At 40.3% G+C, this 15,797-nt stretch overlaps 1 protein-coding gene across 4 annotated transcripts in view; it reads right to left on the bottom strand.

Moving 5' to 3' along the window:
• Positions 1–15,797, bottom strand: part of Tbce (tubulin folding cofactor E) — a 47,776-nt gene that overhangs the window by 20,394 nt on the left and 11,585 nt on the right. For all 4 annotated transcript variants that reach the window (XM_048800388.1, XM_048800387.1, XM_048800389.1 and 1 more), the window contains exons 3-4: positions 9,500–9,584; positions 821–1,006 (exon numbers count right to left, since the gene is read on the bottom strand). In XM_048800388.1, the coding sequence (XP_048656345.1) occupies positions 821–1,006; positions 9,500–9,584 (271 nt within the window). The remainder of the gene's footprint in view (positions 1–820; positions 1,007–9,499; positions 9,585–15,797) is intronic.

Genomic DNA, 15,797 nt, shown 5'->3' with positions numbered 1-15,797 from the left:
ATATATATATATATATATATATATATATATATATATATATATACACACCAGGGTTGCCGTGTTGATGCCTGGTTCAGTCAGTCATCAGGGCATTACTGTCCCTTCCCTGAGTAGCCTGCCAGGTTCTGGTGCAATGGTACTGAGTCTGTGTAAACATCAGCTGCCACTCTCTAATTCCAAATCCATCACTACAAGCAGTACACCCCTCTGCACAGGGTTACCATGCACAGTTTCAGAGAAAAGAGAATGCGCTGGCACAGCAGCTGTAAAAGACATTACTTAGTGTCCTCCCAGACTGAGGCACTTCTCAGGAGCAAATTCCTTAAAATATACACCCCCAAATTCTTATTCAGCGGGTTGGGATGAGACCCAGGATTATGCAGGTCCCAAAGCTCCTAAGGTTAAATGTGCAGAAGAGAAAACCAACCTTACAGGTGGTACCTGTTCTCTCTACCACACAGTGGCAAGTCGCTTTGTGTCCATACCTAACCTGTCATAAGCTGAACCATGAATTGGAAAAGGGCTGAAATATCAGCCTCAGTTATAGAATAGTCCACAGTGATGATATGGTGAAAATATTAATAATGGGCAAATTAGTGTTTCGATGCCAATCCAGAAAAATACAACCCTGTGCTAAATAAGGATGTTAATTTCCTGGAACACTGAATCCTCAGATTCCTCAGATTTCAGTGTGCTGTTTCCGCAGAAAGGATAGTCCAGTTTGAAAGAGTCAGGAGTGTCCACAGGCAGTTGGGCAATTTTGACCCAGAAGTTGGAAAAAAATGCCAAACTTAGCTCTACCACTATCAGCTCCACTTACCTCTGCTGTTTGATCACAGAGTCAAAACCAATGGTCTCCACAGGTTTCTTCCCAATTGTAATAATTTGCTCTTTCCCATGGTCGTCTGGTCCATCTTCTAATGCATAGCGGTTCTTAACTGCAGTAAGAAAGTCCACTCCAAAATTTACCTTATTTGGACGAATAAAGGATCCTCCCGTTGGGTGCCTGGAAAATGGAAGAAATGGAACATAAAAATTTCATCTCCCAATAAAGGCCATAAATGCAATGTTCTTAAGGTTTTCAAAACTGTCTACATGCTGAAAAATCAAAACCAGCACACAATAAAAACAATAAGGAAAAATGTATAATCAGTATGACACAAAGGATACACAAGCATATAAAATCCCTGTAGAGAAACCCACAAGAAAGATGGAATAGACAACTAACATGAGAGGGAACAAAATTAGACTCACAGGGCAAAGCTTGACTTTGCTAATGACAAGAAATACAAATTAAATGAAACTTTTCTGGCATAAAATGAAGAAAAATTATAAAACCTCAAAGACTACAAGTTGGGTAGGTCTATGATTATATGCTTGCATTCCTTGGAATTTGTTAGCGAGCAATAATTTAGAAACAAAACAAAATTGCATTTGCAAATATTTTGTGTAATATTATTTATTTATAATTGAGGAATGCTGGAAGCCATAAAAATGACCAACTAGATAGTGACTATTAAGTAAACCAGAAAGATGTAGTCATTAAAAAGTGTAATACTTGAGGGTTGGGGCTGTGGCTCAGTGGCAGAGCACTTGCCTAGCATGAGAGAGGCCCTGGGTTTAATCCTCAGCACCACATATACATAAATAAAGGTACTGTGTTCATCTACAACTAAAAAATAAAAGTGTAATACTTGAAAGTTGTAAAATATTGAGATTTTTAAAAAACTGAACAAATTGTACATGAAACAATGACAGGAATCACTTCTAAATACAAATAAAAATAAAGGAATTAAAATGCAGATGGTAGGATTATGTTCAAAATCCTTTACATGATCATTTATATATTTTTAAAATGCAGATAAATGGGAAGAATTCTACAAAACTACAGATTACCATACTTTTTATTCAGGTTTCATAGCAATTTTTAATAGTAATTCCTGGCAGAATTTCATCATCCCAGAACCAACACAACATCACTGCTACTATCCTAAAGCAAGCAGGCTAGCCCACATTTAAAGGGAGGGTGTGAGCTGCTGTGACCAGAAAGTGAACTGTGGCAAAGCATCTCTTCAGCTGGCTCCCAGGCCATATGCCTTTGGCAATGGGATTCTGCCAACTGTTCCCATCAACAAGTGGAGCCTCTCTCTCTCCTCCTCTTGCACTAGATTCAATCAGTAACTAACTTCTTAAGGGCTAAGCCTTAAGAAGGCTTGATGTTTCCTGCTTTGCCTACCTGGAGGCAAACAGCACAGACAGTAAAGCTGCTCAGTCAATGAGGAAAGTTCATGGGGGAGAGGGACTGAGCCTATTCACAGGAGACCCAGAGCCCCTCAGTCAGCAACAATACTAGACCCCAGTCGTGTCAGGCCACCCAAGGGACACACTGCAGCCAACACAACTACAGCAAAGAAAAGTATCTCCCAAGTGCTGTCCAGCTCCCAGCACAGAACAGCCATTGTGAGCCACCAGAACAGTGGTGGGTCATAGCTAATTGAAACAAGCTTGGAAGAAGAGGGGAGGTGTATTTTCAATAATCTCTAATCAAAATTCAGTATTTCTGGGCTGGGGCTTTAGCTTAGTGGCAGAGCACTTGCCTCATATGTGTGAGGCACTGGGTTTGATCCTCAGTACTACCTAAAAATAAATAAATAAAAGCATTGTATCCATCTACAATTAAAAAATATTTTTTAAAATTCAGTTATTTCCTTTTAATCATAAATCCCAGGCAACAAATCAAGTAATGTCCACAACTTTATGGCATCAACAGAAAGAGATATTTTCACATCATGTTATACTTCTCGAAGATATATTTAAAAAAAAGAAAAGGTTATTTCTATCACTACTTCAAAATTTAGTAGTTACTAGATATACTGGTAGATCTTATTACTTAATGTTATTGAATGAAGAAATATAGCTGGGTACGGTAATGCACACCTAGAATCCGAGTGATTTGGGAGGCTGAGGCAGGAAGAGTACAAGTTTGAGGCCATCCCCAGCAATTTAGCAAGACCCTGTTTCAAATAAAAAATAAGAAGGGGTAAAGCACTTACCTAGCATGTTTAAGGCACTGGGTTCAATCCTTAGCACCACATAAAAATAAGTAAGTAAAATAAAGGTATTGTCTCCATTTATAACTAAAAATTAAAAAATAAAAAGATCCGGGGGTATGGCAATGGTTAAATGCCCCTGGGTTAAATCCCCAGTACGCTCCCCCCACCCCCCCCAAAAAAAAAAAAAAAAAAAAAAGCAGGAGGAGGGAGAAAGAGAGAGAGAGAAATATACATTATTATACTCATTAAATATTGTTTTTTCCCTTTGGCAGTACTGGGGATTGAACTCAAGGCTTAAACAGGTAAGCACTCTATCACTAAGCTACATAGCGACATCCCTATCCTTTTTTATTTGGAACTAAATTCTAAGTTGCCCAGGCTGGCTTCCAGCTTGCAGTTCTCCTGCCTCAGCCTCCCAAGTAGCTGGATTCCAGGCACGCACCAACTTCTCTGGCTTTAAAACTACCTTGATCACTACATTTCAGTATAACAAATTTTCTTTGTAATGCGATATATTTTTTCATACTTTAAAAAATATTTTCTAACTGGTGCCAAAATCATTCATAGAACAACAACAACAACAACAAAAACCTAGAGTATATTCCATAAAGAAGTAGAAGCTGAGTTTGGCCTTGAAGGATGAAAGATAAATAAGAGTTTGGCTTTTTTTTTTTTTTAGAAAAGCTTTCACACGACAGTGGCACAAATCTGTAATCCCTGAGGAGGTTGAGGCAGGAGGTTCACAAGTTTGTGGACATTACCAGCAACAAGGAGGCCCTGTCTCAAAATAAAAAATAAAAAGGAGGCTGGGGCTGGGGCTCAGTGGTAGAACACTTGCCTAACATATGTGAGGCACTGGGTTTGACTCTTAGCACTGAATATAAATAAATGAATAAAATAAAGGTCCATCAACAAGTAAATTTTTTTTTAATTTAATTTAAAAAATTTTTTAAATAAAAAGGGCTAATGATATAGGTCAGTGGCTAAGCAACCTGGGTTCATTGCCCAGTAGCACACATACACACACCAAAAGAGCACTAGTTTTTTTTTCTTTTTTTGTCCTAATATAGGCATCAGGCAGAATTTTACATGTAAAAACCTATAAAAATAAAGTACTGGTATCAGAAACAATAAAGGTTACTTTTCAAAGATGTGATTTAAATGAATTTAAATAAACTACAAGAACTCACAGTAAAAATACTAGTACATTTATCTGGGTGGGGTGGCGCATGTAATCCCACCAATTTGGGAGGCTGAGGCAGGAGGATCTGCAAGCTTGAGGCCAGCCCAGGCAACATGGTGTGACCCCATCTCAAAAAAAAAAAAAAAAAAAGAGGAACTGGAGATATAGCTCAATGTAAAGTGGACTTGGGTTCAATCCCAGGCACCAAAAAACAAAACAAAAAACACCCCAAAGCCTCACAAATCTAGTATATTTATAAGAATACAGATTACAAATCCCACAGTTTATGGAATTCCAGTGGCAGAGTTAGAGCGTGGTTCTTATACAGATGGCAGTTTATATTTTTGTCCTACATTTACACTTCTTAAAACAGTGGCAATGAAGAGTCAAAAAAAATCTTCAGGGCTGGGGCTGTTGCTCAGTGGCAGAGTGCTTGCCTAGTATGCGTGAGGCACTGGGTTCGATCCTTAGCACCACATAAAAATTAACAAAATAAAGGCATTCTGTCCATCTACAAGGAGAAGGAGAAGGAGAAGGAGAGCTCTTTATTACTGTTAAGTCTGTGGGCGGCCAGGTGAAAGAGTTAGGAACAGTGTTAGGAGGCGCAAAGCAGATGCTAGGCCCTTTACAGACTAAAGGCCAATACTGAAGATTAATCTTTGATTTTTTTTCCCCCCAGTTTTGGGGAATGAACCCAGAGACACTCTACTACAGAGTTATATCCCCAGACCTTTTTATTTTGTATTTTCAGACAGGGTCTCTCTGAGTTGCCCAGGCTGGCCCTGAACTTGTGATCCTCTTGCCTCTTAGCCTCCACAGAAGCTGGATTACTACATGTTTACACCACTATACCAGACAAATAGCAATCTTTTATGGAACATACCCAGCAGGTTTCTTAAAAAAACAAAACAGCTCAGTAAACAATGAAAAATGCAAGCTGGGCACGAGTCTATCAACAAAAACAAATCTCCCCAAAAAAACAAACAAAAACTGTAATGATTTATACAGTCTCTACTGAAATTCTAGATTGACATTTACATGCTCACTGGAACACTGAAATTCTGAACTCTTGTCTAAAAAGAAAAGTCCTGGTAGAGATAGAAATAAAGAAGGAGGATCCAAACATGTTTATCTTGTAAACACTTGGCTTGTTCAAGTTTCTTCCTCTTTTTACAACAACAGCTCCTAACTGTGGCCTTCATGGAAATGGCAGGTGCTCAAGAAATTCAAAGAGTCTCAATCTGCCTTATTTCCCCAGTAGGGCTCCCATATCAAATTCAGGAAGTCCAGTTAAATTTGAATTTCAGTCAGACAGCAAATTGTTTTAGTATACATCTGAAATCCAAGTTTCACTGTGCATCTGGGAGTTTCATTTGCTGAATCTGACAGCAACTCAAAGGTGAAAGTCCCCAACAGATTTCTAAACTCCCAGAATAAGTTCTTTCTTGTTGGGCTTTGGGTGCAGGATGCTGGAAAAGACTGGATCTCTGGTGAGTGTCTAATCAATGCTGTTGGTCTTTCTGAAAATGTCATTTGTCCCAGGCATGTTCAGCCTTTCTAGCAAATGTGTGTTAACTGACATCCATGGGGAAAGAACTCTTGGCTTTCCTGCACTCCCCGCGCTGCACTATGTACTCCCCTTAGTACTACATCCCAAGGAGCTGACCTGGCGAGTGAGGGAAGCAGCATGGCCCATAAGCATCTAACTGTAGGCTGCTTTGAATAACAATCATGACTCTGTCCATACTAGAGAGCAGCTTTCAAAAACAAAGCAGATCTACTTTTGCCTTTTGGTCAGGTGTACCCTGCCTGCAAACTAATGCCACTGTTAATGGCTCTTAACACTCTTCTAACATCATACCAGAATACTTCACGCTGGTCCATTAGTGCTCATCCAAGAGCCTCAAAACACTTCACCACAATCTGTGACTCATACAAGATGAAGAAATCAAGGGCTTTGCCTCCTGAGGTACCCAGTATGTGGACATGGTCTGAAACAGTATGTTCTCTCTGATGCTAGGGACTAAAGTTAGATTCTCCTTTTGAGTGCTCAGAAATCACATTTTAGAATTTAATTCTCACCAGAAAAGAGAAATCACACTACTGCTTGGAAATAGAACCTTTGAAGTAAAAGCCGAGTGGGTGAAATACTGACCTACACACACAGTTCTGCTTAGAGCAGTCTGCAGCTTAGATTGAAAGGAGAAAACTGGAAAAAACTCTGCCGTCTAGCAACAAGGCCAACTATCAGGTGCGAACCTCTCATGTCCCCAAAAGACAGAGGTGGAGAGCAGGAGCACCTGGGAGATGTTGATACTGGTTCACAGCCATGAATTTGGGATAAATCTGTAAGAGGCAGAAGATGCAAACTAACTTCCGTAAAATCCATTAGGCCCATGGCTGCACTGCTACATGCCATCAGTCACTTGATATTCAGACACTGAAGAGATGAGACCTTAGCTATGACAGTTCTCACTTACCTTTTGCTCATTTAAAACAGTGACCCCACAATTTTGCCACCTGAACTGGCTAAAATAGCAACTAAACATTAAAAATGAAGTTTACAGTAGCAAAACACTTTTTTAATACTCATTGTTATTATGACAGTTCAAGTAAAATTTGAAATATAAAAGACTCCAAAGAAAATTTTTCATTTTTTGGAATTATAGATTGAACCAAGGGGCACTTTACTACCAAGCTCCATCTGCAATCTTTTTTATTTATTTTGAGACAGAGCCTCGCTAAATTGCTGAGGTTGGTCTCAAACTTGTGGATCCTCCAGCAAAGTATAGGACATATTAATATATCTGCACTAGCTTAATGACAACTATGAGGGGTGAACTCTGTTTTGCCGATTGGAAGATTCCAAGATCCTGACAAAGTTTTCACTAGTTGAAGTCAGGTTATAATTAAAAGAAACATTAAGCAGAAGGATGAAAAGTAACATTAAGCAGAAGGATGAACAACGTAAGGACAAGTTATATTCTTGTACTCTAGACCAGTGGTTTTCCACATTTACCCCTATGGTCCCTTTTATACTGCCTCAAATCCTTTTTTTTTTTTTTAAATATTGTTTAGTTATCAATGGACCTTTTTATTTTATTTATTTATATGCGGTGCTGAAAATCAAATCCAGTGCCTCACATATGCTAGGTAAGCACTCTACCACTGAGCCACAACCCCAGCCCTGTACTGCCTCAAATCTTGACACGAAATTCATAGATAACTTTACCTATATAGGACATTTTTCAGCCAATAAAATGCCCATTTCAATGAAATGAAAGAAAAATAACTAGTAAGGTAAAATGCATATCAGTATGAGAAGGTGAGCAGACATGGGTGAGGTAAGAACATGGCTGTGGCAGGGGTAAGTACTAATACTGAGTCCAGACCCCTGTCTCAAGGCTCCCTCAGTGCTTCAGCGTCAATCCTACATGCACCAGGGCCTCAAACAACTCTGGATTTTTCTGCTCAGTGACCAAGACTTTGACACTATGGCTGTATCCAGAGACCACCAGGGACCATGTAGCCAACGATCATTCGGACAAGCTTTTAGAAAAGGGAACTGGGCTGGGGCAGACTCAAAATGCACAGTCCCTCACAGGGTCTGGGAGGCCTTGGTCCTGGCTGAGATATCTCTATTTCCACACCTGGCTAAACACACACACTGTTATCTTAATCCTCTGCTGACTGTAGCCTTGGAAAAACACCTGGCTTATCGAACCTGACTTTCTAAGTTAGGAAATGGTGAACCAGAAAGCATTTGCTATCTGATTCTGGTCTTCATCTCAGATGAAGTCTGGCCTCGCTCCGGGTCAGGAAGATGAAAAAGCAGTCAAGAGGCTTCCAATTCCTAGGCCAGCGTTTTGCTCACTGCACATGCTTCAGGAAAATGGGTTGATAGTAAGAGATCCTTGTAGGACACTGAGAGTCAGGAAAACAAATGACAGAAGTGTAGAAGATGGCCCTGTCTGAAAGCCACCATGCTCTGAGCTTCAAGGAATTTCTCCAACATCAGGCAGTTAAGCATGTTAGTAGACACATGAAATCATACATGACTCACTTTAGATAGAAACTTTAAATGCTGCCTCATCATTCCATTACTTGGATACTCTGGATTTTATAAAATCAATTTCTTCTTACTGAATATTCAGGCTAATTCTCACCTCCATTATTCACTTAATGAGTGTAAATTACTGCATCATTAAGATTTACAGTCACCCAATTAAAAAGAAAAAGTCAAAAAAGCACAAAAGGCTGAGCATGGTGGCACACGCCTATAACCCCAATGACTTGAGAGGCTGGGGCAGGAGGATCACAAGTTTGAAGCCAGCCTCAGCAACTTAGCAAAGCCCTAAGCAACTTAGCAAGACTCTTCTCAAAATAAAAAATAAAAAGGGCCAGGACATGGCTCAGTGGTTAAGTGCCCCTGGGTTCAATCCCTAGTTACCCGTAGCCACCCCAAAAAAGAAAGGAAAAAAAAAGGCTTCGGATCTGATTCTGTGTATATAGCTCAGTGGTAGACTAGTTGCCAAGTAAATACAATTTGTAATGTGTGAGGCCCCTGGGTTCAATCCCATTACCACACACACACAAACACACATAGGCAAAAAAAAAAAAAAAAAGTCTGGGTATGGTAGTATACACCTATAATCCCAGGAAGCTGAGGCAGGAGGATGGCAAGTTTGAGGCCAGGCTACACAACTTACCAAGACCCTTTCTTGAAAAAATAAAAAGAGTTGGAGATGTAGCTCAGTGGCAGCGCACCCCTGAGTTTAATCCCTAGTACCACAAAACAGAAAGAAAAAAAAGGAAAGGAAAAAGACAAAGCAATCCCACAGGGAAAGTTAAGAGTCAGAATTTAAGCTGGGTACAGTGGCACACACCTGTAATTTCAGTGACTCAGGAGACTGAGGGAAGAGGATCACAAGTTTGAGACCAACCAGCCTCAGCAATTTAGAGAGACCTTGTCTCAAAATACATTCATACATAAATAAAAAGGGTTGAGAATGTAGCTCATGGATAGGGTACCCCTAGGTTCAATCCCTAGTACAAAAATAAAGTGTCGATTTAAAAGAGGGAAAAACTCTACAAACAGCATGATTAAGTCACAAATCAAAGAGGTGTCTTTTCAGAATATTTCCCAAATTGTACCTATAACCACCCCATGAACCAAACTATGCTGTTGCTTCTCCATCCTTCCCATTCAATGCTTCAACAGGATCCTGACCAAATGACCAAGCCAACTGAGAAGGAAAGTTACCTGCATTTAAAGTACACAATCCCTTCATGGCTCCCATCATGCTTTCCTCTCTCTGGATTGTCCCACTCCACTCCTAACCAGAGTCCTAGCAGAACAAGAAAAAACAAATGAGTAACAAAGGATGACAGAGGGATGCTCCACTTTCCTGCAAGTAAATAAAATTTGTAATGGAAATCACATCCCACAGACAACACTGGGGGAGGAAGAATGGGAATAGACAACTTAACCTTCTGCTCAGAACTTCAATCAGAACAGCTAAGTGCAGTGACACATGCCTGTAATCCTAGCAGACTGGGAGGCTGAGGTAGGAGATCACAAGTTCAAAGCCAGCTTCAGCAATTTGGCAAGACTCTGTCTCAAAATACAAAATAAAAAGGACTGGGGATGTGGCTCAGTGGTTAAGCGCCCCTGGATTCAATTCCAGGTACCAAAAAGGAAAATCCTCATGTTTAGAAATTAAGCAATATTCTTCTAAATCATCTTGTGTTCCCCCCACCCCCAAAAAATCACAACATAAACTAGAAACTATTTTGACAGAATGACATAAGATTACACGTGAAAATTTGTGGAATGCAGCCTAAAGTCGTGTCTAGATTCATAAGTTAGATGACAACTGAAAATAAATCATCTGTCTCAAAATGTTCAGGGCTAAGGTAAAACTAGAAAATCAAACCTACAGCAAGCAGGAGGAGACAGACGACAATGGAGAGAAATCAAGACAGAAAACAAACAAGACGGTCTCTTCCCTACAGCACCTCAGTCGTCTAGCAGGACAGACTTGTAGACCAGCGGCCAACATGAAGGGAAGTACGGGTGCTGTGGGAGCACAGGTAAGGGTGCTTATTGGTACTGCTGTGGGGGGAAATGCAGACCAAGGCAGGGAGATCCCAGGACCTGTTGTGGGAACCAGAAATCATCCAGCACAGCTGGGGTCAGTGTTGCCCAGAGTCTGGAGCAGGAGCATGGTCAGGAAAACAAGATTAAAGGTGAGGAAAGAGGCTGAACAACTGGCTGAGGTGAGGCCTGACTAAAACTCTGGTAAAGCACTCCAAAGAGCTCGTGCCTCATCTCTCTCCTCCCAAGAACCCTGTTAATAAGCAGGGCAGAAATGATCTATTTTAAAGAATGGAAGCTCAGAGAAAACATATGACTTGCCAAATAACGACCAGACCATGGCCTAGCATGCTCAAAATACACAATCTTTTTTTTTTTTTGAGAGAGAGAGAGAGAGAGAATATGAGAGTTTTTTGTTTGTTTGTTTGTTTGTTTTTTAGTTTTCAGTGAGCATAACATCTTTATTTTATTTTTATGTGGTGCTGAGGATTGAACCCAGAGACCTGCGCATGCCAGGCAAGTGCGCTACCACTTGAGCCACATCCCCAGCTCCAGATCTTTTGCTTTCTAATCCCCCCCCCCTTTTTTTGTACCAGGGATTGAACCTAGGTGTGCTTAACCAGAGACATATCCCTAGCCCTTTTTATTTATTTATTTTTAAATTTTGAGACAGTTTCACTGAGTTGCTTAGGGCCTTGCTAAATTGCTGAGCTGGCTTTGAACTTGTGATCCTCTTGCCTCAGCCTCCCAAGCCACTGGGATTACAGGTGTGCACCACCACGCCTGGCTCTAATCCATTTTTTGTCAAATAATAAGCCATTATGTGAGAAGTAATTATAACTATTGATGTCTTCAAGAAAATTCTCAGAATAGGTTGAGTTGATAGTTGTTAACAAGAAAGCACTTCATAAGACCATTCTTTCACCTGATGAAGAATAAGTCACTTCTCAGCTGAAGCAGGTAGAAGGGGCAAGGCCAGCCTTCACTGTGATTCCCTTAACTATCTGTTATGGTTTAGATATGAGGTATCCCCAAAAGCTCAAGTGTGAGACCATGCAAGAAACTTTAGAGGCGAATGACTCTCATGAGAACCTTAACCTAATCAGTGCATTAGCTCACTGACATGGTTAACTGGGTGGTGATAACTGGGCAGGTATGGATGGAGGAGGCAGGTCACTAGGAGTACACTTTGTAGTTATACATTTTGTCCCTGGTGAGAGAGAAGCTTTTTCTTGTTCTGCTTTCTGATTGTCAATGTCCTGAGCTGCCTTCCTCTTCCACCACGATGTTCTGCCTCACCTTGGTTCCAGAGCAATGCAGCCAGCCGGTATGGACTGAGACCTCTGAAAAAGATGAGGATGGGCAATGCCAACCTTAGCCTTGTTGTTTCTTTTGCTCCTTGGCTTCCTGGACTGACCAATTCCTGAGACAACTAACATTTTTTTTTTTTTTAAAGACATGTAACTACATTTAAGTGATATGGGGATAGCTCATATCTAAGTAAATCTGAGCAATTCAGACCATACACCCCCATTAAGCAGCATTGCTTATCTGATTAATTCTCTTTTAATTTCTATATTACACTCAAAAAGGCACCCCCCTAAGGGCTTTGGAATATGGACAACAGCTTATCACCAAAATAAATTTTCTATACTACAATATCTGGTATCATGTTATTTCAATGTTAGTGTAAAACAATCTCAGGCTCTTGGAAATTACAAAGCAGTTTGGTTTCAACATCACCCTACACCGTCTTGAGTTCATATCTTCCAATGCCTCTGAAGATAGCCTTTTGTTTTTATAACCTATAACTTGAGAATGTTTTCAAAGGAGCTGCAAAAACACAATTAAAAAAACACAAACACTTCAAGGAGAAAGAAAAACATAATACTGAAAGATCAAAAATCATCAACAAAAAAGGAGGGGTGGAAAATCATTAGAATAGAATAACTGAGAAAGAGTGATGAAGATGTGGCTCTGAGCTTCCTTATAGCAAGATGCAATTCTCTTGACCACTGTTAGAATCCTTTCAGTTCATTAGAAAAGATGTCCTTCCTTTTCCCTGAGCCAACAGCTCAGCTACTGTCACAGGAGTCCCTCTGTAAGGAGCAAGCTACTCTCAGAAACAGCAGCATCATCGGTTCACAGATGTTTCACAGCAGCTGTGTCTCACATAGGCCTCAATAGGGCTCAGGGTAAAAAGCTCAGTTCTGCAAAGGCAGCTAGAGAGAGGGCCCAGAGGTTCTATGCGGCTTTCTGGTGATTTCACTTTTTACCAGAATATTAGCACTTCCTAAAGGATAAAAACAACCCCTCTCAAAGCATGGGCACTAGAATCCACTAAGGAGCATGTTAAAAATGAGGAGTCCTTAAAAAAAAAAAAAAAAAAAAAAGAGGAGTCCTAGGGCTGGGGTTGTGGCTCAGTGGTAGAGTGTTTGCCTAGCATGTATAAGGCACTGGGCTCCATTCTCAGCACTGCATGCATAAATGAATGAATGAATGAATGAATGAATGAATAAAAGTACTGTGTCCATCTACAACTAAAAATATATATTTTTTTAAAAAATGCAAAGCTATTTTAATAACCTAAACTGCATGATTAAAAAAATTAAGTATAAAATGTACATATTATTTTATAAGAAGATGTACTTATTTATAAGAAAATGTACAGTGAGAATTTAGGGATAAAATTCTACTATGTATATAATTTAAAATGTTAAGCAACGCAGGGTGTGGTGGTACATGCCTATAATCCCAGTGACTAGGAAGGCTGAGGCAGGAGGATTGCAACTTCAAAGCCAGACTCGGCTACTTAGCAAGGCTCTAAGCAACTCAAGTGAGACTGTCTCTAAAGAAAACATTAAAAAAAGGGTTAGGCTGGCTGGGGATATAGCTCAGTTGGTAGAGTGCTTGCCTAGCAAGCATAATGCTCTGGGGGTTCAATCACCAGCACCAGCACCCCCAAAAAACCCCAAAACAAAAAAACAACAGGAGGGCAGGGTTAGGGGTTAGGGATGTGGCTCAGTGGTTAAGCACCCCTGGGTTCAATCCCTAGTGCCAAAAAAAAAAAAAAAAGAAAGAAAGAAAGAAGAAAAACCACATTAAGCAAAACTAGCAATAAAACAAATATGGCAAAATGCTGACGATTGTTAAACAGACATGACAAGTAAACACAGGTGTTCATTACACTATTCTCCTTTTCTCTCATTTGAAAACTTATAATAATACATATAAACCCTCCTTAAATCTATTCTATTTCTAAGAATGAATCCTCCAGATACATCTCTATTCACTAAAAATGCCTGGAAACAATATCATCCTGGTAGCGATGAGTACCTCTGGACCCCAAACTATGGCCTCTACATGCTATTTGCCATTTAAAAAAACAGACCAGAAGAATGAACCTTACATTCTTGACAGCTTCCTTATCATACCAGGGCAGCTCTCGAAGCTGTAGAGGGTGCACACATCCCTGGCTTCTGACCTTCTTCCACATTCAAGGTGAGATGTGGCTAGTGAACCATCCCACATCACTTCACTGACAATGCCAATGCCTCTTCTGCCTTCTCTTCCGATTCTAATGCTTCCTATGATTACACTAGGCCCACCTGGATGAACCAGGATAATTTTCCAATCTTAAAATCAGCCAATTAGCAAACTTAATTCCACCTGCAGCCCTAACCCTCTTTGACATGTAACTTAGCATAACCACAGGTTTGGGGGACATCTTTGGAATACTATTATCTGCCTCCCATAGCAGCCCATCTTTACCTCCATCTTAACAGTTTTCATGCATAACACTCTGCAATCTGTAGTAATGCTTACCACGGGATATTATATCCAATCATAAGAATCCATTTGTAAAACATTAGAATTTGTTCCTAAGTAATTTTTTTAAATGCTTACTTATAACAATGGCTAACAATATGATCAATGACTGGTCTAATGACTGGCTTTAAATGATTGGCTTTAAACACATCAATGCATTTAGCTGCCATGATGGCCCTACAACCACATCTGGTGAAATACCCCTGAGAGTAATGACTAAATGTATGTTCACTGTCTACATCTTTGTACAATTCCACCAGATGACCTCTAACATCAGAGCTCTCAAAGGGGAATGCCGAGCCCTTTGTTCAGACCAGTGACTAGGAAGGCTCAGGCAGGAGGATTGCAACAGCCCACCTAATCCTTTTGCCCAATCCTTCCATAAGTACTGGTTCCAGAGTACTTCCTAATGAGCTTTCTGAACATTGAGCTTTCTGGATGCAAATCTCTACCCCATTCTGCTTTCCAAAGAACTTGGGTATTAAAAATTTCCAAGTACTGCACATTGATTCAACCTGCAGATGGCAATCTGCCTATATAATATGTACCTAGAGAATATGTATGTTCTTGGAAAGCAACAGAGTAGAAATGGCATGGGCTCTGAAGCAGACTCATATTTGAGTTCTGCTATATGGAAGTTTTGAGATCTGAGACTTGGTGTCTTCATCTGTAAACACGGGACTATAACATCCATATCTTAAGTTTGTTACTATAATATTCAAAATAAAGAGCATACATGACAGAACCTGGCACACAGTCATTATTATTTAAATGTTACTTTCTCTTCCCATTTATCAATCATCCTAGTCAAATGGGGGCAGAAGGAGGACCCCTTCTCCGTCTTACATGCTTGTTTAAAGCCTTCCATGGCAATTTCCAAGAAGGCAGAGTCACAGTGATCTACGCAGGGGTTCAAACTAAAACTTAATGCACAGCCAGTATGATAGTGCATGCCTGTAATCCCAGCAGCTCCAGAGGCAGGAGAATTGTGAGTTCAGAGCCAGCCTCAGCAAAAAACGAGGCACTGGGGCTGGGGATGTGACTCAAGCGGTAGCGCGCTCGCCTGGCATGCGTGCGGCCCGGGTTCGATCCTCAGCACCACATACAAACAAAGATGTTGTGTCCGCCGAAAACTAAAAAATAAATATTAAAATTCTCTCTCTCTCTCTCTCTCAAAAAAAAAAAAAAAAAAAGTAGTTCTCGGGGTGGGGCTGTGGCTCAGCAGTAGAGTGCCTGGCACATGCAAGGCACTGGGTTTGATCCTCAGCACCACATAAAAATAAATAAATAAAATAAAGATATTATGAAAAAAAAATAAAGTTGTTCTCTAGGGCTGGAATTATAGCTTAGAGGTAGAGTGCTTGCCTAGCATGCACAAGGCCCTGGATTATTTTACTCTCAGCATCACAAAAAATAAAAATACAGCCTTCCAGAAGATTTTTATGTGCATTAAGTTTTTTTTTTTTCTTCTTCCTTTTTTTGGGGGGTGGGGTGGGGGATGTGGGGATGTACTAGAGAGTGAACTCAGGGGCCCTCAATGACTGAGCCACATCCCCAGCCCTCTTTTGTGTTCTATTTAGAGACAGGGTCTCACTAAGTTGCTTAGTGCCTCGCTTTTTTTTTTTTTTTTTTTTTT

The sequence above is a fragment of the Marmota marmota genome, unplaced genomic scaffold, assembly GCF_001458135.2.
Source record: "Marmota marmota marmota unplaced genomic scaffold, marMar, whole genome shotgun sequence".
NCBI classification, from domain to species: Eukaryota; Metazoa; Chordata; class Mammalia; order Rodentia; family Sciuridae; genus Marmota; species Marmota marmota.
This window is presented reverse-complemented; position numbering and strand designations above follow the sequence as displayed.